Source organism: Microcaecilia unicolor, chromosome 8 (assembly GCF_901765095.1).
Source record: "Microcaecilia unicolor chromosome 8, aMicUni1.1, whole genome shotgun sequence".
Classification (NCBI taxonomy): domain Eukaryota; kingdom Metazoa; phylum Chordata; class Amphibia; order Gymnophiona; family Siphonopidae; genus Microcaecilia; species Microcaecilia unicolor.
This window is the reverse complement of record NC_044038.1, coordinates 227700051-227726874: the sequence shown is the minus strand read 5'-3', so window position 1 is coordinate 227726874 and position 26824 is coordinate 227700051. Positions and strand designations below refer to the sequence as shown.

The window sequence follows — 26824 nt, the reverse complement described above, 5'->3', positions numbered from 1 at the left end:
TCCCTGTCTCTCATCCCACCCTCTTCCTGTGGGTCTCTCATTGGAATTCTTTTGTGTTTCACTTCTATATTCTGATATTTGTCATATATAGATATTTGTCAAATATAGAGAGAGTGGTGGATGCTTGGAATGCCCTCCCGCGGGAGGTGGTGGAGAGGAAAACGGTAACGGAATTCAAACATGCGTGGGATAACACAAAGGAATCCTGTTCAGAAGGAATGGATCCTCAGGAGCTTAGCAGAGATTGGATGGCAGAGCCGGTAGTGGGAGGCGGGGATAGTGCTAGGCAGACTTATACGGTCTGTGCCCTGAAAAGGACAGGTACAAATCAAGGTAAGGTATACACAAAAAGTAGCACATATGAGTTTATCTTCTTGGGCAGACTGTATGGACCGTGCAGGTCTTTTTGTGCCCTCATCTACTATGTTACTATGTAACATTTGCTCATTTCTGATCTGAAGAAGAAAGTGGTGCCTTCGAAAGCTAATCAAAAAATATATCGGTAGTCCAATAAAAAAGGTACCATCTTATTTTGTTTTCTATGTTTTGTTTTATTTGGTTTTAAATAAGAAGCATTATTGTAGACTAGTTACCTATCTGTAAGTTGAAGCTAAATATAGGAAAAACAAAAGCATTAATTTTTTTCTGACATGCTGGCGTACAGCTGCCACTAGTGTAAAAGTTGTACGCTCTCTGAAACGCCTTGGGGTCATCATTGGTGACCATTTAGATCTTCAACAGGATATCTCATCAGTGGTTCAAAAAGCTTCTCTGAAGAAACTTTGATCAGTAAGATGCACTTCGCATTCTTCACCCATTCATCCACGGAATGTTACATTACTGTAATGTCTCTTTTTCAGGATCTTCATCAAACTGACCTAAAAAGACTCCAAAGTATTCAGAACACTACAGTTATGCTGATTACAATAGAAATCACATCACACTACCACTTAAATCAGAACACGGGTTTACCTATAATTGCCAGAATCCCATACAAGATCATAACCTTGCTATATAATGTCCTTCATTCAGGGTTCCCACAGTTCCTATCACAGCTACTCATGGTGTATATACCAGGTCGTGTCTGCTTAGCAGATGTACTCATGTCTTTTCTTCTAAATTCAACATTCCTGGCCCCACATTTTGGAACACCCTTCCACAACAACTTTGACCCGAATCCCACATTCAGTTCAAAATAGGGCTCAAAACTTACATTTTTTAAACAGACTTTTGGAAACTGAGCTAAAATGGGGGTCCTGATGGGCCTGCAGCACCGCCTGATCTGGAATACCTGAGACTGCAAATTAAAGCTTGTCTCTTTCTTTCTGTCCTATTTTAAATATAGCGTTCCTTTCTACATGAGCATTATTTTATTTTTAGTTTGTCTTTGTAAACCACAGAGATGTTTATGATATACGGTATATCAAACAAATAAACTTGGAAATTTAGATGACTGGGGGAGGCAATAGCAAACCAGCCTACTAATAGTCAACCAAGAAGCCATCATGCAAGTGGTGGCCCCCTCCTAAGCTGTGTGCAGCTTGGTACTTGCATAAAGGGGTTACCTTTATGTCTGGGTTATACTTGCTGTACATTGGCTTGGGTGAATTTCTTCAAATAGGCAGTAAATAAATGCGAATTAATAAAATAATATCATTGATAAAAGAGGCAACGACTCATCTTATACTTATTTTGGATTATAGAGTGATACTCTTTGAAATTTAGTTGGTTGGGTACAAACTTTGGTGATTCAACTATTCCCTGTTGAGTGAGTCCAACTTTTGAGAGATCCTGATCATAACAACTCCAAGTTTTTACTTTAACAGGACAGAGATTTGGGAAGTATATAAACTCCCAATTTGTGAATAACCAACTAATTAGTACCAATAATTAGGTACTAACAATCATTGGTCAGTGCTAATTGGCATCAATTAAAACTTCATGTGCATTTTAGATGCCGGGATTCATTCATAAAATTTACATGTGGCTCCAAAAAGGGGGAGGATCAGGAGCGCGCCTCCAATTTAGTCACTTTATTATAGAGTAAGGGAGATCTGTGCCTAATTTAGGCACAAGGATTTACACCATCGATGGACATGGATGGGAGGGCAGGGCCCAGGGAGAGAGGAGAAACTGCTGGACATGGAGGGGAGGGCAGGGGAGAGAGGAGAATTGCTGGACATGGATGGATGGAGGGGGGCGGGAGAGAGGAGAATTGCTGGATATGGATGGATGGAGGGGGGCAGGGGATAGAGGAGAATTGCTGGACATGGATGGATGGAGGGGGCAGGGGAGAGAGGAGAATTGCTGGACATGGATGGATGGAGGGGGCGGGAGAGAGGAGAATTGCTGGATATGGATGGATGGAGGGGGGCAGGGGATAGAGGAGAATTGCTGGACATGGATGGATGGAGGGGGCAGGGGAGAGAGGAGAATTGCTGGATATGGATGGATAGATGGATGTAGGGCAGGGGAGATGACAGTTGCTGGACATGGGTGGATGGAGGGGAGGGCAGGAGAGAGTAGAGTTGCTCGACATAGGTGAATGGAGGGGAGAGGAGAGTTGCTGGACATGGGTGGATGGAGGGGAGAGGAGAGTTGCTGGACATGGGTAGATGGAGGGGAGGGCAGGGGAGAGAGGAGGGTTGCTGAACATGGATGGAGGGGAGGACAGGGGAGAGAGGAGAGTTTCAGGACATGGATGGATGGAGGGAAGGGCAGGAGAAATTCTGGACATGGATGGAGGGGAGGGAAGATAGGAAGGAGATGCACATGGATGGAGGGGAAGGGAGAGAGGGTGTGAGATGAACATGAATGGAGGGGAGAAAGGAGAAATGCTGGACATGGAGGGAAGAGAGAGGAAGGAGATGAGGGAAAAGGAAGAGAGGAGAAAAACTGCACATGGATGGAGAAAATAGGCAGAAGCTGGATCCACTGGACAGTCAAGTCTGTGGAGGACCCAGCTTTTACTTATGGAGGGCAAGAAATGAAGAAGAAAGGAGGAAAGAAAAGAAATAAATGGAAAGGAAGCCCTGGAAATGGAGTCAAGGGAACAGATAGAGAGCAGCAGAATCAGATACTGGGCCAGCATGATCAGAAAAACAAAGTCACCAGACAACAAAGGTTGAAAAAAATATTTTATTTTCATTTTAGTGTTTGGAATATGTCCACTTAGAGAATTTACACCTGCTATCATATTTTACAATGTAAAGCAATGTATTTCTTTCTGTTTTTCTGGTATTGTGCTGCATGCAGAGTCTAACTTCTTAGGATTTCAGGTTAATTTTTGAAGAATTTGAATAGGAGCTATCTCTGTTCTGCATGTATGACTGCAAGGCCAAGTGTCTGAATAGGGATCTGTTTGTTAGGTTCTGAGATTTTGATAACGCATTGTTTTTCAGAGTTGGCAAGACTGTCTGTTCTAATTCCTGGTCTGTATGCTAATTTGATTTGTGTCATTTTGGGTATACTGCAGAGATTTTTTTTCCTGGTAAAGGGCTTCTAAAACAGACATCATGTTATGAGAATCAGGTTCTCAACGTTAAAAGTTTATATTTATTTACTTAGGGAGCATTTCATTTTTTTTTCCTGGAGACAGTAATGCATTGGCGCCCCCCCCACCCCCCAGGCTCCCCGGCTATAGCCAGCTCTGCAATTTGGGAGGGGGGGCGCAGAGGTGGACGGGGGAGAGAGCCTGTTGTTAAACATTTACCAGCACACCACTGGTTTCAACATATCATCAGTGATGACACCTAGATCCTTTTCCTGGGCAATGACTCCTAATGTGGAACCTTTTATTATTGGACATAGCTTAATACATTTCTTGATTAGCTTTCGAAGGTTGCCCTTCTTCGTCAGATCGGAAATAAGCAAGTGTTGGTAGATGACTGTATATATAAGTGAAACATCAAAGCATTTCAGTGACAGTCTAACAGGATGGGGGTGGATAGGTGAGAGGAGGGTGACAAACAGAGCAATACAACTTTATGGTTTATAATGGGCTAGAAAACCCAGATCTTTGTTAAGTCCTGTCTGGTGGGTGTCAAAATATTTAATCATTCTGACTTCAAAGGTCTTGCGTTCCTGCATTGTTTTAAAGCTACCTTTCAGGATTCTTACTTCACTGGTACAGTGTTCTGGTTTTGTAAAGTGCTGCCCCACAGGAGTGGAATCCTGGCTGGCACTGGCATTTTTCATGTGATGTCTATGTAAATTAAATCTTGTCTTTAGCATCTGGCTTGTTACCTAGGAAGCACTTAACGCTCCATTAAATACAGTTAGCATTTAGTTTAGAAAATGTATTGATGTTTCATTTTTTTTATGAACTGTATTTGTGCATTAGAATTGTGTTTTGATTTAGTATTTTTTATAATGTTTTTATTGTACTATTATGTTTTGTGAACTGTTAGGTTTGTTCTCTGTCTATTGAAAGTGATATACTTAGAAAACAACGATATAATACAATGGGAACTTCTGTCCACTACTTGCCTTTTTGGCTCAGATTAGAAAAAGTTTTTTAAGGAAAAAAAAATCCCCTAATTAGAAGCATTAATAAAAACAAAATTATATAATTAAATAGAAGTCTTAATATAGTTCCTAAAAAGATAGATTTAGGAAACTGTTGAAATCCTAAGATAAGAAGGTTTAATTCTCAATGCAAGAGGGAAGGAGTTCCAGCATTTAAGTACTTGATAAGAAAATAAAGCAACAAAACAGCCATTTAAAACATATCATGTGTGTGCTGTGAGATTGTAAACGTTTAGGCAGAACAATTTGTTATAAAGCTTAACCCTAACATTTTCATTATAAATGTTGGCGTAGCTCTGAGCATCACTCCAAATTTCAGAACAAGCATTGGAGGCAGGATTACGAACAAGGTGCTGAGTTTAAAAAAAAAAAGTGCAGTTAATTGTATGCATAGTAAGGTACACACTGTGCAATTATAATGAAACTCCTGATTTGTACCTATAAAATCCCAAATAACTTCTGCTTTCATCTTGCCCCAGAAAATTCTAGTGGAAGGAATTGCAGTAAGCTATTTTAAGATACGATTGTGTTACTTCCTTATGCATTATCCCCATTAAAAAAAAATCATTATGTATAATTTGGGTGAATTGTTGATGTTCATGCTTGATGTGTAATACAGAATGATATGATGATTCACTGCAGATGTAGTCCAGGTTGCCTCACAAGCCTTTGTTTTTTGTTTATCGTGTGTGAGGTCATTGCAAGATCATATTCAATTTGGACTAATCCAGATCCGGTGTTTGTTGGTTAATTTGTCATATAGTTCCAAACATGACTAGCAAGTTTGTTTATTCCCCATTTGATATATGGCCTTTCTGTAGGCATGCTAATGAATGAAAATTTAGAAAAAAATCTGTCCGTACGCATATTGTAAATACTGTCCTGTTTACAGAGGGGGGGGGGGGTGCAGTTTTGAAAAGGACTTCGTTGGGACAAAGACTCTGCATATTTTTTTAATCTGTGGACTTTACGCTAGTTCTCAAAGGGCCAAATTCTGTAAATAGTGCCTTAAAATCGGTTAGCGTGATTCTGTTAACTACTGCTAAAGTTAGCATCCATTTAGGCCGCCTAAACCAGGCCTAAATACCTGTGTAAATCGAGTGTATTCTATAATAGTGTGCATAGGGCTCTGTTCAGTGCCGTAGCGAGGGCAGCTGACACCCAGGGCGGGTCGCCGCTGCGCACCCCTCCCCCCAGGTTAGCACGGTGCACCCTCCCCCTCTGGAGCGCACCCCCCCTCCCCGGAGCGCGTACTTACATCGCAAAGCGGCGAGGGACAGGCGGTAGGGCCAATCCGCCCCAACTGCATGTTGCTGGGAGCTGCGTCGGCTTCACTGGTTCCCTGCTCTCTCTGCCCCGGAACAGGAAGTAACCTGTTCCGGGGCAGAGCGAGCAGGGAACCAGCGGAGCCGACACCCCCCCCCCCCCCCCAGCGGCGTGCACCCGGGGCGGACGGCCCCCCCTTCCTACGCCACTGGCTCTGTTTACTAAGGTGCGCTAGCATTTTTAGCGTTCACTAAACGCTAGAGTCGCCCATATGTTCCTATGGGCGACTTAGCGTTTAGCGTGCGCTAAAAACGCTAGCGTACCTTACTAAACAGGGTCCTTAGTTTTTTGAAACGTCCACAACCCATGGTCACGCCTTCTTTTCCACTGTTCCTATTAGAATTTACACGCACTGCGTTATAGAATACGCCTAGAACATTGTGTGCATAAATTCTAATTAAAGCCAATTAGTACTACTACTACTACTACTACTTAACATTTCTAGAGCGCTACTAGGGTTACGCAGCGCTGTACAGTTTAACAAAGAAGGACAGTCCCTAATTGGTTGTTAAATACCGGTTATCGGCGCTGATTGGCTTGTTAATCAAGTTGTGTACGCAATTTGGCCTATGCGGTCAAATTAGCGTTCACAACTTAAGAAGCCATATATAGAATTTGGGGGAAAGTGAATAGTTAGTTGGCCACACATTCTTGTGCCAGAGGCAGCTGCGCCTGTATTTTCAGCAGCTAAAGTTAAGAAAAAGTCTTCGAAAATTGGAAAATTTAGTATATGCACATCCTTTTTCTCCCCTGTTACAACACTTGGAATGCCCTTTCTCAATGTGGCTAGAAGCACGACGACGTGAAGCAATGCACAAACTTTTGAGTGGGAGAGGGATTTCAGACAGCCTATTTAAAGTGGGTAGGATGCTTTTTGTCCATGCAAATCGCTTTGACAGTTCTTCTTCCAAGGTACATCTTTCTTTTAATCTCAGTTGGCAATGTGGTGTTTTGTTGACTTTTAAATTGGTATTTAGTTTGCAACTCATTTGAAGTTTTCTAAGACCTACTTTTTGGGATCCGACCAACTGTGAGGGCAGGGTTACTGCATAAGCAAATTGGGCACATGAGTCAAAGGGGAGCCCACAGACTGGGAGAGATGCTTGGGGCCAAATAAATGAAATCAATGGCTGAAAGTATCTTAAATCGGCAGTTTAATTACCCGTAATCTACTGACAGTCTGTATCTCTAGCAAACTTGCACTACTTCTCTTCTCCTCTCTGTATGGCTTCAATACTTACCCCTACCCACTCCCAATTCATCTCTTTAGAGCAGCCCAGGAAAGCTGCAAGACGGGAGTGAGTGCAAGGATTAGATCAGTATGCGCTCACAGGCCGCTTGATGGCTCCTCTTTCTTTGGATTCTGTGGGAGTCAGGGCGCGTGAGCATCTCTCACTCAGCCCCCATGCTCACTTGCAAATCGCTGCTTCTTTTGCTGCCACACAGAAAAACCAACACATGCAGCTTTTCCTGAGCTACTTCAGCAGAGGCGGTCTGAGAATGAAGCAGCTTGGGAAAGATGATTGGAAAAACCCATCCCTGGGGATTGGGGCATAAAATTAAATGGGGACTTATAGATGTATGTTTGCTTAGGGTCTAATATAATCCAACTCTGTCTGCAAACCAACAGTATATGTTTTTAAAAAAATGGAGATACGATCTTATGAAGTGTATCAAAATTATTGTACCAGAATTCACACATTTAAAATTATGTGTGTAATTAGTAGCTTACTATAGAAAGAATCTACCAGTAAGAGGAAGATGAAGCCTTTAAAGAGTGCACAGGTTGCATTTTAGAAGTAGTTCAACTAGTCTGTATCCTGCTTTGTAAGAAAGAGAGTTGAGTTTATACGTCACTAAAACCAAACATGAGTCGGGGTGTGAAAATGTACACACTGCATATTTTCAAAGCACTTAGCTTTCCAAAGTTCCATAGAAACCTATGGAACTTTGGAAGGCTAAGTGCTTTGAAAATATGATGGTGTCACTTGTAGTCAGTTTTGGGGTTTGACTTATATGTCATGTTTCATACGTTGTTTTGCTGTTTCTATGATATAATTAATACGGGATTTTAGAGTTGACAGATGTCCCATCATAACCAGAAGTTCCAGGCAGTAGTAATGGAGCCTGCTTTCTAGGATGTGTTTTCCGTCTATGTGTGTTCTTAAATTCCTCCCCCCAATACCCTTTCAACCCACCAACCTGTTAAAATGTTGGTGAAGATAGGACCCTAAACAGAGGAATTATTGAGACAAAACACACAGAAACACACACACAGTTTGTGATCTCATGAGCCTTCCCTTGAGAAGGTTGGCTTAAGAAGTCCATTCACTTTGACTCACACTTTGACTCCTTTTTTTTTCAGTTTGGTTTTTATTTCATTCCTTAGGAGATAATAATGATCCATTTGTCTGAATCCTCCCATTTAGCCACTCCCATTCCTGTGAAACTGAGTAAATGAGGGAGCTACTGATTATGAAAAGGTGATGTATAAATAGAACGATCCAGAGACTAGACACGGAAGATTTTTCAAACAGAAGGTACGACACTAGGAAACCTCTGTGTACAGCTTTAATTTGAAAAACTAAAGGTACAAAAGGAAAAAGAAAGAAGACCTAGGAATAAGGCTGAAAATATACCATTGCACCAAGAAACGGGTGAGTTGATCAGCAGCACTGTTCTTGTAAAGGGATTTTATACTACAATGATAATTCAATCTCAAATTTTATATACTGACTTAGTTTTGGAAATTTAAGAAACAAGTGCAAAAAAAATCGGAGACATTAGATGTATATAAAGGTTTTATCTTTTTTTCAGTGCTATGACTGTTCATTCTGTAGCCTGTGTATCCTTTTGGTGACGTGTCTATGACCTTTTGTCTTTATTTTGCATTATAATCGTTAGTATTTATAAAACTTCTTCCTTCTCTATTATACATTCTGTTGCCTATGGAAACCGTCGGAGTTAGATTTCCATAGCTTTTCTCCGCTCTTTATTTCCATGAACCTTGTTGCTTCCAAGATTTAATAATATCCCAATACACTTTAGTTGAATGCAATCTGGAATAGTATCATTCAAGAGAGACCTCTCCAGTGTTCAGTTTGCGAAACAGTGATGCCATTTCCTGGAAGACCTGTCTGTGTAGTAATATAAATAACTTTCCCTTTAGCGTCCCTCCGGACCGGACCAGGATTGGACTGATGGGTTGTGCTCGCCTTCCAGCAGGTGGAGACTGAGAAAAAAAAAAACTCTGACTCTAGAGAGCCAATAAGAGCCCTGGTCATGTGAGCCTAGCCCCAGTATTTTCTCAGTCTCCAGCAGGCAGGAGGTCTGTGTAGTAATATAAATAACTTTTCATCATTGTGGGTGTGAGGAAACCTTCATTGAAAGAATTGTATCTCCCTATTGGAATAATTATTTGGTCATTGAACGTTAAAGGGAGGAGTGTTTAGGGTTGTTCTCTAGTATGATTGTGATTTATGTAGTCGGAAGTGCCTGAGTTCTCTGGATTGACTTGCTAGCCAATTTCAACATAAATCAAAAGTGTAGGTTCAGTAAGTAGAAGGCACGGCATCAAAACAATGTCAAGTACCTGTATGTTTTCAAAGTACAAGGAACAGTTGGGCCATTGCATTATGGCTGTTGGAAGGTTATTAAACCACAGAAAGCCAATACCTTAAACACGGATCACAACAACTTTTAAAGATATGTCTGTTTTGAGAAATTTTACGAATCATTCATTGGAAAGAAAAAGCCTGAGGAGAACTTCTTTAGGGTAAGACCTTTAAGTCTTGTTTCTCTGTGATTAGCATAAAAACCAGTTTTGCTTCATTGGCTGTTTTCTATTATTTTCTGTGAGTGCTCAAAACATTCCTCAAACCATTTCCAAAAAAAGAAAGTAACACTTAGCTTAATAAACTCTTAAGTCTCTAATAGTGGCCAGCATTTCGCAGCTATTCCTCACAACCCAGACATTAATGGGGCAGTAAAATGTTTTATCACCTCCCTGAAGCAACAGCATGAGGAATGGTTGCAAAACGATGGCCAGTGATTTGAGGGATGTTTTAAGCAGGTCAGCAATCACATAAAACAGTAGAAAATACAGTGGTGAAGGAAGGATTTTTATGCCGGTGACAGAGAAAAAAAAAAAGGTTTCTGAGGCTTTTTCCTTCTGATAAACAGTTCTTAAAATTTTTCGGAACAGATACCATTAAAAGTTGTTGTGAGCCACATTTCAAGGAGTATTGATTTTTGTGGTTTGAAATATATAATACTCCATAGTAACATAGTAGATGACGGCAGAAAAAGACCTGCATGGTCCATCCAGTCTGCCCAACAAGATAAACTCATATGTGTATACCTTACCTTGATTTGTACTCCAGTCCTGATTGAAAGGTTATTGACATTCATTTAAGTCAACAACTGTTTAGGAAGTAGTGAAGTTCATGTGTCTTGGGGTTGTGGTCATTAGTGATGTGTGTACTTAACTGCTTAATACGACTGTGACATTTTAGCACATTACTGTTAATTTCTGCTTCCAACAAATATTAATCCACTAGATATATAACAAAATATTGTGGTTATGAAGTTGCAACGACAGGTTTCACTATTGTATTTAGACATTTTAGGGTGAACTGTGTGGTCTTAACACGGTGTATTCTCTCTAATAATCACCTTCTATTAGAAAGACTGGGTTTTCTGAATTCTGGGGTGGGCTGTTATTAGAGGCATTTCAAATTTTCAGGAAGCCTGCAATTGGCGACACAAGACAAAGACTTCCAACAGACTGAAGAAGTGTTCAACAGTTTTTAATTATTGAAATAAATGAGTGAAACAGTATCTTGTTGCTACTTATTATATTCTAACCATGATTTTTCATTAGTTATTATTATTATTATTTATTGCATTTAATCCCACATTTTCCCACCTCTTTGCAGGCTCAATGTGGCGTACAATAGTCATGAATAGTGGACATATATTAGAAAATATACAATTAGTGTTACAGAAGGATCTTGGGAACGTGAAAAAGATAAAGCACGATAGATATTTTGAGATAGTTCTGAATATATGTGGAGGAGTTATGTTATATTCACATTGGTAGATCTTTGTGGTATGCCTTGTTGAAGAGATGGGTCTTCAGTAGTTTGCGGAAGTTCATTAATTCGTAAGTCTTTTTTAAGTTACGCGGCAATGCGTTCCATATCTGTGTACTCAAGTAGGTGAAGTTTGACGCGTGTGTTAGTTTGTATTTCAGACCTTTGCAGTTAGGGAAGTGCAGGTTAAGGAATGTGCGGGATGATCTTTTGGCATTCCTAGGTGGTAAATCTATGAGGTCTGACATGTAGGCTGGTGCATCTCCGTGAATGATTTTGAGACATATTTTCAAAGCACTTAGCCTTCCAAAGTTCCATAGGTTTCTATGGAACTTTGGAAGGCTAAGTGCTTTGAAAATATGCCTCTTTGTGAACTAGGGAGCAAATAACTGGAGAAAGAGGGGATTGAGGCTGAGACTAGACAGATTCATTTCATTTGTATTTGGGTTTGCTGTGTGAGAACAGACTGTTACTGTGGAGATTAGACTCTGAAGCTTGTAAATTTACTGGGCTGTCTTGGATAAAGCACTTGAGTTGTATGAACGTTAAATTTGCATCGCTTTGAGCAGAAACAACAGAGATGAATTTATTTATTTATTATTATATTTGTACCCCGCGCTTTCCCACTCAAAGCAGGTTCAATGCGGCTTACATAATAATGTGGATTACAGAGTATTGATAGAGAAAATATTAGTTAATTATAGCAGAGTAATAAAAAGAGATAGGTAGGTAGAGATGGAGAAGGTGAAGGGAGTATGAGAGGTATGAGCAAGGGGTAGATGAGCATTGGAGGAGGGGTAGAGGAGGCGGGAGGGGGATGGGACACGGGAAAAGCGTAGGGAAATATGGTGGGAGATGTGATCTGAGTGATTGTCATTGTATTCAGGATATGTGTTGGGTAGATGGGTTATAGGATTAGATTGGGTCATTTTGGGTAGGCTTGCTTGAACAGATGGGGTTTTAGTGATTTCCGGAAGGGTAGATAGTCGCTGATTGATCAGATGGGTCTAGGGAGGGCATTCCAGACTTGGCTGCCTAAGAAGGAGAAGTTGGATCCATAATAAGTTTTGTACTTGAGTCCTTTGCAATTGGGGTAATGTAGGTTGAGATAAGTTCGCGAAGTATCAGACACGTTTCTGGTGGGAAGGTCAATCAGATTGAGCATATAGCCCTGCTAGGCTAAGGAATGGCATGTTTGTATTGTTATCCTGATTGGATTTCTGCCATGTAGGAGGGGGATTCTCTCCTGAAAGAAAAGGGTGAGTTTTGTGTTTCAGGGAAGCTTTAGAGGCTGACTTCATAGCAGCATTACTGACAGCAGGGCCACTGTGGGTTTGTTTACTTACAGCTGGCTGAGCAGTTGTACCTGGTGGAAGTCAAGCAGAATCAGAGGAGGTGGTTGGGATGGAGCAACAGTCTTAATTCTGCAGGCCTTGCGTTTCAGAGCCCCCCACCACCACCACCACCGCTGAGGGAAAGATTGTTGCTTGCTAAGCAGCAGTGATACTTGTTTTAAACTTTCCTGCTTTCTCCAGTGCTTAGGGTTGAGGGGGAGGAGTACTAAAGAGGAAGCAGTCAGCTGAGAAACAAAACCAAAAAAAACCTGAGGTGCTGTGAGGAGAACTACTCGACAGGGCTGCAGGCAAAAAGGACTGAAGGGGCGTCGAGGCTTTTCTCTCCTCTACCCCTCCACCTGCCCACGATGACCAGACATTTCTTACCTCTTAGGTTATGGCTGGGATCGGGCAATTATTGGGGGGATAAAAATGTGGATGTTAGATTCAAATTAACAGGTTTTCTGGCCCTGAAATGGGGTCAGTGATTATTAGAGAATATATGGTAACTTCCTGAGTGAATGCTACCTGGCTGAGATATCTTGTACCTTGACAAAGTCCCTGGAGAAAGTCATTCAGTAAAGAGCAGGGCATACAATTCACTGTCTCTTTTCTCTTTCCGTCAGACTCTCCTAAACAAAAAGCACCGCAGAACAGGACCCGTTGAAGAATACCAGCAAACCAAGCACACTCAAAACTGAGATGGAAAAGCAGAGAGCACACTACAGACCACTGTGCCAAAATGCGTCTATTTCTGGGACAATCAAGCTTAAAGGACCCCTGACAGTTGGCCAGGATATCTCTGTCATTCTGATCCTCAAAAACGTGACCGATGCTGCCAAGACCACACAGCTGAACATCACGGCTCACTCCACCCTGTACACCAAGAGACCAGTTCATGAACTGTTCAAGGAAACAAGAACTGTTACTTTTGGCCCTAATGAAGGTAACTTTGCTTAATAAAATTCAGCAGTAGGGTTATATTACCATAACACAAAAGAGCATTTCAGCACCTTCATATCTGTAGCTAGAGGAATTCTGAGTTTGGGAGAGGCGAGAGAGTGTTGCCTGCAATATGAAATGGACAATACAAAAAAAAAAAAAAAACAAACAAAGGGAAAATTATATATAGAGAAAGAACTCTTCTGTCAGAGACTGATAAAACTGGGGAAATGGGCATCTCTGACCTAGCTTACAGGGAATGAAGCAAAGAGCAGAGCGAATAAATAATCTCATATCCATAGATTTTTAGTTAGATTCTGAAAACTTGCCTAACTTATGCAGTCAATATATGAGTTTCCCTAGTTTTCAAAGGGAAAGTATGCAGGTGGTCCCCATTGAAAATTAGCCCAGATAATCACACACACTTAAACTCCCGTGCATACTTTGAAAATCAGAAACCCCCTGCCTCTGCTTGCCATTGGTAAAGCTTATGTATGACAAAACCTTACCTGCACATAGTCCAGGAAATTGAATAACAAGGCAACAAACTCAACTTTGGAATTCGTTGCCATAGAATGTGGTAAAAGCAGTTAGCTCAGCAAGGTTTTAAAAAGGTTTGGATAATTTCCTAAATGAAAAGTTCATAAGCCGTTACTAAGGTGGACTTGGGGAAGTCCACTTCTTACTTCTAGGATAAGCAGCATAAAATCTGTTTTACTGTTTTGGGATCTTGCCAGGTACTTGTGACCTGGATTGGCCACTGTTGGAAACAGGATACTGGGCTTGATGGATCTTCGTTTTGTCCCAGTATGGTAATGCTTATGTTCTTATGTTATGTTAAACTTGTGTTTTATGTATGTAATCGACTTTGGTATTGCCAAAAAAACTAACATCCCAAGGGATACAGAAATGCATCTTGGCCAAAATGTAGAATTGAAATGGGTAAAGAAATACCTGTGTATCCAAAACCAGCAGAAGGAGCTACGGGGGCAACAGGTGAATCCACCTTAGGTGAAGAGACAAAGGATTCAAATAGCTCCGTGAGATTTTAGGTGATTAAAATTATCTGAAAAAGCCAAAACTAAATCTGCTCTCATATTGCTATTTAAAGAGATTACCCAAAAGAAAAAAAAAATAAACTGAAGTTCTGGAACTATTCCAAGATATTCTGTCTTTCTTGTAGGTTTTGTATAGTGATTAGTAGAACTGAGGTGTTGAGGCTCTTCTGCCTTGCAGTGAAGTCTGCATTGTGATAAGGGCTAATGTGTTCTGAATGTGCTTAATTTTGCAGAAAAAGAGATTCCGCTGGATATAGAGTATTCCAAATATGAAGATTATTTGACTTCAGACAATATGGTGGAAGTGAAAGTTGTCTGTCTCGCGGAGAGACAAGGGGACGCAGCAATTGTGCACAGAGATATTGTGCTAGACAACCCCAAGCTCAACTTTAAGGTATAACACCTGTATTGTTGCTCAGTAGCAAAGTTATATTGATGTTATCAAACTGAACTGCCCAAAACCTTCTGTAGCATAAAGCAGTCAACTTCTCAAAGCCGTTCGGAATAGGTGGGGCAAAAATGGGGGTCCTCTGATAAAGCCACACTGGACTGGTTGAATATCTGTTTTATCTATAAAAAAAAAAAAAAGTGAAATAAATTGTTTTTATTTAAACCACACCGAAAGATGTCTCTCCAAATACAAGGCAGTTGAGCAACCTGCACGAGTGGGCAGATGTCTACTTTGGAGAGGCTTCTTTCCTCTGGAATAAGGGAATGGTATTCGGGATTAGCATGGTTTACGTAAATTATGGTAGAGCATGGGCTTGACCGCTTCCTACCCTGAGAGAGGATATGTTCAAAACAGCCATTGGAACTGTGGGCCCAGTATCCAAAACAATTTATCTGGACAGGAAAGGCTCCTGCACAGTTAAATTGCACTGAATGGGTCAAGAGGGATTATTCAGCAGCGCAGTGCCACTGTATATCGCTGGGATGGGGTCTTGGCGGAGCCAGAAGTTATGTAAGCACTGGCGATACTCGGTTCCAGTGTCCACATAGCCAGCTGAAGAAGTAGGACCACTTATACCGCACTCCTATCTTTGCCCAGTTAGCTATGCCCTGCATGTTACCGGGCGAGATCCCACCCGAACAATTCCCACCAAGGACTCCACCCTCCCTAGCCTTTTTTTTTTTTTTTTACCAGTTATCAATAGAAATCAAACAAAATAAAACATGGAAAAGAAAATAAGATGATACCTTTTTTATTGGACATAACTTAATACATTTCTTGATTAGCTTTCGAAGGTTGCCCTTCTTCCTCAGATCGGAGATAAGCAAATGTGTTAGCAGATAGTATATATATAAGAGAAACATCAAAGCATTACTTTGACAGTCTGACAGAGTGGGAGGGTGGGGGTATGCATGGGGACATCAAAGCATTTCATTGATATTCTAACAGGATGGGTGTTGGTAGGTGAGAGGAGGGTAATAAACAGAGAAATACAGCTTTATGGTTTATAATGGGTTAGAAAACCCAGATCCTTATTAAGTCCTGTTTGTTGGGTGTCAAAATATTCAATCATTCTTATTTCAAAGGTCTTACGTTCCTGTATTGTTTTAAAATTACCTTTCAGTATTCTTACTGTGAAATCACTGGTGCAGTGTTCTGGTCTTGTAAAGTGTTGGCCCACAGGGGTGGGGGCTCGACTGGCACCGGCTATTTTCATGTGATGTCTGTGCAGATTGAATCTTGTCTTAAGCATCTGGCCTGTTTCTCCAATATAGCATCCTTCATTACATTTTTTACACTGAATGATATATACCACATTGGAAGATGAGCATGTAAAATAGTCCTTTATGTTCAACAAAGGACTATTTTACATGCTCATCTTCCAATGTGGTATATATCATTCAGTGTAAGATCCGCGCACAAGAATTTGCACGCACATTGTTAGAATACACCTAGCAAGATGCTCATGTAAATTCTAATTGTTGCCAATTAGTGCCCAGTTATCATTGCTAATTGTTTCATTAGTCAATTAAATTGTGTGTGAAATTGAGCGCATGCCCAAATTTGCATGCACAATTTTGTGTGCCACATGTAGAATCCAGGGGCCAGTATGTTGTTCACTGCATGCCGAGACTTATCATCAGAACTGTATTGCCTTCTCCCATAGATGTTGCATTACCCTAACAGCAATTCACTTTCTGAGGATGGACAAATCAATCACAGTTTTGCTCTAGTAGAAAACTGTTGCAGATATTGTGCCAAAGTGTATTAACACTATTGCAAGCAGTTAGTGTGTGTGTTAACAACACTATTAATGTAAGCGCACCCTTACATAAGCGCACAACTATGGAATGGGCTCCCAAAAGCTGTGAAAACAATCCACGACCACTTGAACTTCAGGAAATCACTAAAAACCAACCTCTTCAAAAAGGCCTGTCCCAACGACCCCACGTAACCCTCTTCACCTACCAAAACAGCATGACTACGATCGAACAGGACATCACGCAATCGTCATCCATTCCGACCCTCCACTTATACCTCATACGATCACTATACAACTTTGTATTTGTTATCCACCGACTGGGCAAACGCCTTTGACGGTACTATGTAAGCCACATTGAGCCTGCAAATAGGTGGGAAAATGTGGGGTACAAATGCAACAAATAAATAAGTAAATAAGAAAGCTAGTTTATGTATGTTAAAAGCACCATTACTGCAGGTAAATTAGCCTGTAATGCTATTAATATGACCTTCTAAGCTAATGAGGTAATTAATCTGCATAGTTTTGCATCTCATCCTTCCTATTAGTGAAGCTGAAAAATGTGTGCACCAGATGTTTCACGGACACACAACTTTAGCATTTGTGGGAGTGTGTGCCTCATTTACATTTGATTAACGTCAGCTGTTACTATGCACAACAAATGGTGCATTTACATGCATTAATGTCCAGTGTTAGTGAACTCTGATACATTGCCCACATTTGGAAGATGTCGGTTCAGTATTTGCATAAGTTTGCTGAATCCCCATAGCTATTAAACTTTTAAAGTATGTGACTCCCTGCATTGGCTCCTTCAATGGGAAGTAATCCACTTGGCCAAAAGTTTATACTAAGGAAAGAGCAACGTACAAAGACATGGTTAATTGTATCAAACACTCTGTCAACTCAGTTTTACCCTGTAATATATGATTAAGGATCCATGATCATAAGATTGGCCATACTTTGTAAGACCAAAGGTATCCCGTCTGCAGACATAGCCAATTCAGACAACATTCCAAAAAAAATAACCCAATTCTATGTTGCTTATTTCCACGTCTGCCTTAATAACAGGTTATGGACATTAACCATTCTCCAGCAACGACTTTAAGCGATTAACTATGAATTGAGTGAAAAAATATTGTCATCTATTTGTTTTAAATATACTACTTAACAATTTGGTGGTGTGTCCCCTTTTCTACTGTTATTTTGACTGCAGCTTTTGACCTGCCCTTTTGTATAGCTGATAAACTGCTACTACTACTACTATTTAACATTTCTAAAGCGCTACTAGGGTTACGCAGCGCTGCACAATTTGGTAAAGGGGACCTCACCACTGCGGGGCCCTGTTTTTATCACAGCGTGGTAAGAGGGGCCCTAAGTGAGTGCGATAAAAAGGTTTTGTTTTTTTTGTTGTTTGTTACATTTGTACCCCGCGCTTTCCCACTCATGGCAGGCTCAATGCGGCTTACATGGGGCAATGGAGGGTTAAGTGACTTGCCCAGAGTCACAAGGAGCTGCCTGTGCCTGAAGTAGGAATCGAACTCAGTTCCTCAGGACCAAAGTCCACCACCTCCCAGGACCAATGTGGCCGCGCAGGCTTCTGCTTCTGTGAGTCTGACGTCCTGCACGTATGTGCAGGACGTCAGACTCACAGAAACAGAAGCTTGCGCAGCCTTCTACATGGAATGTTGCTAGTGGAATAGCAACATTCCATGTAGAATCTCCAATAGTAGCAACATTCCATGTAGAATCTCCAATAGTATCTATTTTATTTTTGTTACATTTGTACCCTGCGCTTTCCCACTCATGGCAGGCTCAATGCGGCTTACATGGGGCAATGGAGGGTTAAGTGACTTGCCCAGAGTCACAAGGAGCTGCCTGCGCCTGAAGTGGGAATCGAACTCAGTTCCTCAGGACCAAAGTCCACCACCCTAACCACTAGGCCACTCCTCCACTTCTTAGTTTTTTTTTGTTCTATTTTTATGTATTAATCTTCAAATTGGGCTAGCATGGCTACCACACTACTTTTTGGTGTACATTCACTTGAGAGGCCTAGTTGGCGTGACTAAGTTTATAACCTGTTTGACCTGTGATATTACCCTGATCCTGCCTAACCTAAGGATAGGCATCATTCACTTTACTCTCTAGCCAAGTCAATACACGTTCATAGATGTAAATTATAATTGGAGCGGCCTTTATTATTCTACATGGTAGTAATTTATCTTGCAAAAGACATTCATTATTATGGTATGTAACCTACAACACACACCCAAAACATTTCACACAGTAATCACAAACAGTGAAGAACATGACAGATTATGCACTGCCTTTCTATTCACTGCAGTAGTGTTTTCCACAGGGGCGTATCTGCGTGGGGCCTCAGGGGCCTGGGCCCCCTCAGATTTTGCCCTGGACCCCCCTACCGCCATCAACCCTCCCCCGCTGCCGTTCTTACTTTTGCTGGCGGGGGACCCCAACCCCCGCCAGCCGAGGTCTGCTTCCACCTGCCGCTGCCGTAAAAACTTCTTCTTCAGCCGGCGGGGGACCCCAAACCCCCGCCAGCCGCCCCGCGGTGTTTAAAATTCATCTTCGGCCTCCGTGGCCGTGCTGCTGTGATAGGCGCTGTTGAAATCCACTTCGGAGTCTGACGTCGTTGTACGTTGTACGTGCTGCGACGTCAGACTCCGAAGTGGATTTCAACAGCGCCTATCACAGCAGCACGGCCACGGAGGCCGAAGATGAATTTTAAACACCGCGGGGCGGCTGGCGGGGGTTTGGGGTCCCCCGCCGGCTGAAGAAGAAGTTTTTGCGGCAGGTGGAAGCAGACCTCGGCTGGCGGGGGTTGGTGTCCCCCGCCAGCAAAAGTAAGAACGGCAGCGGGGGAAGGTTGGCGGCGGGAGGGGGGTGGAATCATTGGTGGCGGTGGGGGCTCGGCGGCGGCGGGGGGGAGGGGGGCTAAAATGTGCCCCCTCTCTCTGGCTCTGGCCCCCCCTACCGCCGGAGTCCAGATACGCCCCTGGTTTTCCAAGGACTATGCCGGAATCCAAAATGGCACTGATGACCCCTAGCAGAAGTCACACAGTACTGCTGCTGGGGGTAAGAAGTTTTCTGTGGTTGGCGTAAGTGCTGACGCCCAAACTCATACGCACATATATACCTGGTCGTGCTAGTGTTCTGTGAAGGAAAGTAAGCACCCAGTTATAGGATTACCCCATAGGCGTGCAATGCAGCATTCGGCATATATGAACAATTCAGCTCTACGCTATTAACCTCGGTTAAACCCCTCTTAAATATCAAAGGCAGTTTAGTAAATAGGCTGCAGCATGGTAATGTAAGTTTATCTGCTGCTTTTAACATCAGCAATACATCTGGCTTAAATTTAAATTTTGTTTGGGAAAAAGTATCTGTCTGCAGTGGACTGGACCAACTGTTAATGTCACTGTATCCAGGAACTACTATAGCAGACTCGAGAGAGGGTTATTTTTCAATTGAGTAATTAAAACTGTCCGCACCACCTTCTGTCTACTGCACATATAAAGCCTTAGCGCTGTTGCTCTTGTCTCCCTACCATCAGGCTAGTGGTGGGCAAACTACGGCCTACAGAACCCACGTGGCCTGTGACCAGGCTTTGATTTGGCCCGTGGCAGTGAAATGGTTCTCGACCTTTATCAGTGATAGCGAGAAACTCAGGGGACCCCCCCTCCTCCTCTAACAGAACTCAGGAAGGACGCTGCCCAAAAGCCACACCCCCATATGGACGAGGCCCAGACTGTGAACCTTGGGCCTAAAGGTTTACCCACCCCCTGACCTAATATGTTTGCCAAAAAAAAAATAGTCTGTTTGATATTCAAAGCAATTTATCTGGCCAGAAACGACTCCTGGCTGGTTAAATTACGTGTTTGGGGCTAACCGTTTTCAGCGACACTTAACCAGCTAGTGCTGCTGAAACTAACTGGTTAGCGCCAAACTGAAAACCAGCTTCAGAAATTCAGTGCTGCTGCCTGGACGTGGCCCAGCATTGAATTTCTGGGATTAACTCTGGCATCGGTCGGGAAAAGGCTGATTGCCACCAGCTGAATCTCAAGTCCAGTGTTTTCAGTAATAGCTCATGTGAATTTACATTTACCTATACTGGGTATTTATATATGTGTGTGTATGTGTCTGTGTGTATAGAGATTTTTTTTTAATGGTATCAACGGAATAAAGTTTAACAGTACCTTTTTATGGGCCTGAATTAATATATTTGTGAAACCAAAAAAGGAAAGAAATGTGAATTAACAAGAAGATTCTCTCTGTTTGGCTGCAGGTGTGTGGAAAGGCCATGGTGAACAAAACCATGACAGTCGAAGTCTCCTTTGAGAATCCTCTGTTGAAGGAGGTGTCGGGGGGCGTATTGAGGGCTGAAGGCAGTGGCCTGATCAAAGACCAAGTCGTCATGCAGTACGTGAATGTGCTCTTATCACTTTCCTATCAGATGAGAATATCGCCATTATCTTTCAGTGAAACTTGGAAAATGAGGCCCTTTCTCTGGAGTATTTTTTTTAAAACACTGACTGCAATGGGTTTCTCTGTACCCAGATGTTCAGCAGCGGGCCATGCTGGGATAATAGGCTGAATATCCGGGTACCACTGATAACTCAGAGCTGGCACCCAGTTAGTTATCCGGGCAAGCTCGGACAGCTAGAGTTTTTCACGTACCGATGCTGAATATTGGTAGTATCCAAAGAAGGCAATGCTTGAAGTTTTCTCTGCTCCTGGTCTGCACCGGCGTTACTCAGATAGAACTGAGGTGGTCAGACCAGATTTTCAGCAGCACTATTCGGGTAAGCGCCACTGGAAATCCGGTGGTAGCCCAGTGAGCGGCCCTTACTCGGGTAGGGGTGTCTCTTACACAGATAAGTTCTGCTGAGTATTAGGCCCTGGCTTTTAAAGTTCTGTATGAATTTGCTACTGGGCTAAGTAGGGATATACAGCCTAGAAATGTTAGAATGTTTCCCATGTAATTTACAGAGATATGTGAGAGAGTAATATTGCTACCTACTCTTTTGGTTATACACTATTTGCAAATACCCCCGGATTCTGTAAAGGGTGGCCAGAGTTGGGTGTGCAAATTTGGGCACGCAGACAGATGTGCGCACAAATTAATGAGTGAGGTGTCGTCAATCAATATTTGGAGTTAATTGCCATCAATATGGATTTGCACATGCATGTGGCCTAGTCATCACTATTCTATAACATCCCTGCCTAACGTTCATAGCGCAAAACTCGAAAGGGGGCACGGGCGGGTCAGGGGTATTCCTAGAAATTAGTTGCGATGTTGTAGAATAGTTGGATTTGCGCGGCCAGCTGAGGCTTTTCCGCAGATGTAAAGTCCTCACGCCCAAAGTCGAGGGCAAGAATCTGCTCTGTTATTCCATACAGGCCGCTCTTTGCAGAGCACCCTTTATTCAATACTAGCTTAATGCGGGTCTAACTCTGGACACCATTTACTGAATTCGGAAGTGTGTCTACACAAGACACAAAACAACATGGTAAACATTGACAGATGGACGACCAAGGATGCCAAAGACTGAGAAGATGTATACTAATAGAGAAGTTTATTGAAGTCTCCATACTTCAATAAACTTCTCTATTATAAGACATCTTCTCAGTCTTTGGCATCCTTGGTCGTCCTCCCCCTTTTATTTTAGATTGTTGTATTCCGTGGGGTGTCTTTAGTTCTCCATTCTTTGGCGGATTTCTTTTCACAAACATTGACAGCTCCCATGTCATTTCAAACAAGTGAATGTACGTCCGTGAGGACTCGGCCAACTCTGATGCGTTTTGAAGGACATCTCAACTGACATCTGGTTACATATCATTTGTCACGATTGCCTTGTATTCAAGGTGCTTAAAAATGTAATTCCTTTGCTAAAAGGGATGTAGTAATCCTCTAATATCTATTAAAGAGAAAACCGTGGGATGCTGTTAAATGATTTGACCAAACTCATGTCATATCTGCAAATAAGCACCCTATCTGCTCTATGAGCCGTAGAATGGAAGAATGCAAACCTAGAATAAGGAAAAAGTCCCATCTTGAATTGAAGATGTTCTCTGTAAGAATCCAGTCCCTGAAATGAAGAGACCAAGGACATTATTTGCCCCCATTCCTCCACTGTTATATCTGATATTTGTAATCAATTGCCCGACACCATTAAGTTTTTTCACATTTTCAAAAACATTCCTCGTGTATCTGTTCTCCTTAGATATCCAAGTGTCTTGCTATTTCTATGGTTTATCTTTAATAATGAACCTCAGTGGCACAACGTAAATATGTTAGCGTTTCATATGTCAGAAGACCCGAATGCTCCTGACTCTAGCACGCTGTTGGCTCCTCATTGGTCCCCCTTTCCTTCCTAATTTTTTCAAAAATTTGTCTTTATTAAGTGTGTAAGTTATTTACCACTCCTTGAACTACTCATTGATATAACAACGACTTAGCTTTGAGTAGAACTTGATAGCAGTTCACTGTTCCCATATAACCCCCTCTCAATATGACCGACATGCGGCATGTTTCGCGATTGCTGCGTCAGGGTCTGAAAGCTGTAATTGAGAACCAAATACATATTACTCTACACAAATTATCTATCCCACATCACAGTAATCTACTTATCAGTACTTCCTCTTAGGCACACCATCACACATTCTGACTTCTAACATGGCTGCCGCTGACTCAAAATTTAAATGGTGCTGCCCCCTATCCCATCCAATCACTGCCTCCCCCACTGAACCAATCCAGGTGCTCAATTACCGTTATCAAAGTAGCGAACTCCATTCTAATTGGTTGTTCAAGCCCCGAGGGGCTACTTTGTCTAAATTGAATATCCAGCGCTGTTCCTTGAAATTTAAAATCCTGGCTATATTAAAGATAACCAATTACCTCAGGGGAATAATGCCTCAAATCAGAGAGCAAGATTTTAAATCAAATACAACATGTGTGCTCTGATATTGTAATAAAACAAACTATTGATTTATTAATACATGAACATGTAGCAATATATCCACTTTGGATTTCCAAAGCTCCCCCTCCCCAATCTCGCAGCCACTCAAACACGCGCCCCCATGCACCCAATTAAATCATTCAACCCCCAAGTACCACTAATTAATAGATCCACATTGTCAAAAAGCTTATACCAGTAAAATCTATAACATCAAACAATAGTGAATCAAAAAATCATAACAGTTCACTGTTCGAACTCATGAATAAAATGTCTTTGCAGTTGATCTCTTCAATGGTTCAAAGGGGAAGATAAATGCACCAGTGTTTCAAGCCTTCAAAATTGCAAAGATTTCAAAAATCTTTCCGATAATGTCGATTCGAAACAAGTTCAACTTGCTCCGATATAACTTCAGGTTTTATCCGTGCTTGGCTGTGCAACTTGACTGAGGGAGAGACTCTGTGAGACCCATCCAAACCCTGCTCTTAAGCATGAGTTTTATTCATTCTCGGAACAACAATGCGGCTCTATTAATTAGTGGTACTTGGGGGTTGAATGATTTAATTGGGTGCATGGGGGAGCGTGTTTGAGTGGCTGCGAGATTGGGGTGGGGGAGCTTTGGAAATCCAAAGTGGGATATATTGCTACATGTTCATCTCTCTGTATAAAATGCACCTCCAATGTTCTAATGAAGCCTCAAGTCTCCAAACGTTCTAAATTTGTAGTTGTGTAGATCGCTGTTCCTGCATGAGTGTCTGCCCCGCCCTCGCATCACAACATGATGACATCGAGGGCGGAGCACTGACACTCAACGAATCGCATCGGCCACCCGTTGCTACGCGACGAAATGTGACGTCAGACGCATCGCGAACCTATGCGAACGACCTGCAAGAAAGGACTACCATCGCCCCGCCCTCGTGTCACAACGCGATGACGTCGAGGGCGGAGCACTGACACTCAACGATTCACATCGCTCATCCAAAACACGCTTCCTGGCTACTGTAAAAGCAAGAAGGGCTCCTTCTCCCTCCCCACCTGAGTCTTTCTCTTCTCACCCTCATGGACAGACCAGTGTGAGCTTTTGCAAAAAGCAGCAGACCACAAACAAAGGCAGGCAGGCAGCCTGAATGTCGGAGGGAGGGAGGGAGGGAGCCAGCCAGCCTGAACATGGGAGGGAGGGAGGGGGGGCCACGACCCTGAAAGGCGGAGGGAGGGGGGGCCACAACCCTGAAGCTGGGAGGGGTGAGGGGAGGAAAAAGGGGAGGGGAAGGAAGGGGGGAGGGAAGATGGGGGAGGGGAAAGGAGAGCGGGAGATGGAGGGGGGGGCCCCGCCGCACACTCTCATTCGTTCTCACACACACACTCTCATTCTCACACAGACACACTCTCACACAGACAACCTCACTCTATGTCACACACACACACACTCGCACATTCACTCTGTCTCTCACACAGTCACTCACACACACTCTCTCAAACATACACACTCTGAGGAAAACCTTGCTAGCGCCCATTTCATTTGTCTCAGAAACGGGCCTTTTTTACTAGTGTATTAATAAATCGTTTGTTTTATTACAATATCAGAGCACACGTGTTGTATTTGATTTATATTAAAGATAAACCATAGAAATAAGGAGAACAGATACACAAGGAATGTTTTTGAAAATGTGAAAAACTTTGTGGTGTTGGGCAATTGATTATGAATATCAGATGCAGCTGTATAGCCCCTGCCTTTTTTAAATTGAGCTGACAGGGATATTTAGTCCATGAGTTAGATTTTTCCCACTGTTATATCTGTCACATTTTCATCATGGGATTGCTTTTAGTAATGGTCGTCTTATATTTGTTTTTCTTGTTTCACCATTAGAGTGGGATGTGTGAAGCCCAAGGAGACCCTGACTATCCCGGTCAAGATTACTCCATACAGATGTGGCAACCGACAGCTGCTCGTTGACTTCACCTGCAGCAAATTCACAAATGTTAAGGGATTTTGTAGCATCCAGGTGGAGCCAAATGGACTTTCACTTGACAACTAAATCAGTTGGCATAGCAGTCATTTTCATTCCCACAGTGCCATATAACATGATGCTTTAGCTCTTACCAGCCAGTGTTCTTTAAGATAATAACATCATGGTTTACTGCTTTCTTCTTTATATACATGCTTTTCACCAGGGACCAGCACCATGTACCCAAGAAGGCGTATTTTCAAAGGAAGTTACATAGAGGGGCATAATCGAATGGTGCCAGCCATCTTCGGGGCCGGCTCCACAAAGGGGCGGTGCCAACCGTATTATTGAAAAAGATGGCCGGCCATCTTTTCTTTCGATAATACGGTTAGGGCCGGCTAAATCTCAACGTTTAGTCAAAAAAAGTGGGAAAAAAATCCAAGTGCTCATCGGGGACAGCTTTTTCAGTACTACCAGTGGGATTTGAACCAGCCACCTCTGGATTACAAGACCAGTGCTCTAACCACTTGGCCACAGCTCCACTTACTTGGATGGTCCTCCCTTTTGATTATGCCCCTTCAGGTCTCTCTCAGCCAATCAGACAGGGGTCACTCTCAGCCACTCACAGATAGCTAAATGTGCTGTGATTGGCTGAGAGAGACCCCTGTCTGTGATTGGCAGAGAGAGACCTGAAGGGGCATAATCAAAAGGGAGGACCATCCAAGTAAGTGGAGCTGTGGCCAAGTGGCTAGAGCACTGGTCTTGTAATCCAGAGGTGGCCAGTTTAAATCCCACTGGTACTACTGAAAAAGCCAAGCAAAAATACTTTTGATTTAGGATGTCCCTGATGAGCACTTGGATTTTTTTTTAGGTGGGAGAGGATTGGTGACCACTGGAGGAGTAAGGGGAGGTCATCCTCGATTCCCTCTGGTGGTCATTTGGTCAGTTGGGGCTCCTTTTTGAAGCTTGGTCGTGAAAAAAAAGGGACCAAGTAAAGCCGGTGAAATGCTCGTCAAGCCTGGCTTTTTTTTTCCATTATCGGGCGAAGCCGGCCATCTTGTGAGCACGCCCCTGTCCCGCCCCCATCCCGCCTTCACTACCCTACTGACACGCCCCCTTGAAGTTTCGCCGACTCCACGATGGAAAGCAGTTGAAGCTGGCCAAAATCGGCTTTCGATTATACCGATTTGGCCGGTTTCATGAGATCGCCGGCCATCTTCCGATTTGTGTCGGAAGATGGCCAGCGGTCTCTTTCGAAAATGAGCTGGATAGTAACCTATGGAACTTTGTAAGTCTGAGTGCTTTGAAAATGAGCCCCGGGTCTCCCTGATTTGGAAAGTGTTTTTCTTGCACTTTTTATGTAGGTCTTTGCGTAAAGTTGAAGTTGGTGGTCTGTTACTATCTATAAAGGAAT

At 42.5% G+C, this 26824-nt stretch overlaps 1 protein-coding gene across 5 annotated transcripts in view; it reads left to right on the top strand.

Moving 5' to 3' along the window:
- Nucleotides 1-25735, top strand: part of LOC115476921 (protein-glutamine gamma-glutamyltransferase E-like) — a 35290-nt gene extending 9555 nt beyond the window's left edge. For 2 of the 5 annotated variants that reach the window (XM_030213500.1, XM_030213501.1), the window contains exons 2-6: nt 8283-8510; nt 12907-13226; nt 14514-14674; nt 20794-20927; nt 25332-25735. In XM_030213500.1, coding sequence (XP_030069360.1) covers nt 12983-13226; nt 14514-14674; nt 20794-20927; nt 25332-25500 — 708 coding nt within the window. In that variant the 5' untranslated portion in view covers nt 8283-8510; nt 12907-12982 and the 3' untranslated portion in view covers nt 25501-25735. Of the gene's footprint in view, nt 1-8282; nt 8511-9309; nt 9399-12906; nt 13227-14513; nt 14675-20793; nt 20928-25331 lie in introns of those variants that run through there. The other 3 variants (XM_030213503.1, XM_030213502.1, XM_030213505.1) reach the window with 2 other exon arrangements.
- The last annotated feature ends 1089 nt before the right edge of the window (nt 25736-26824 follow it).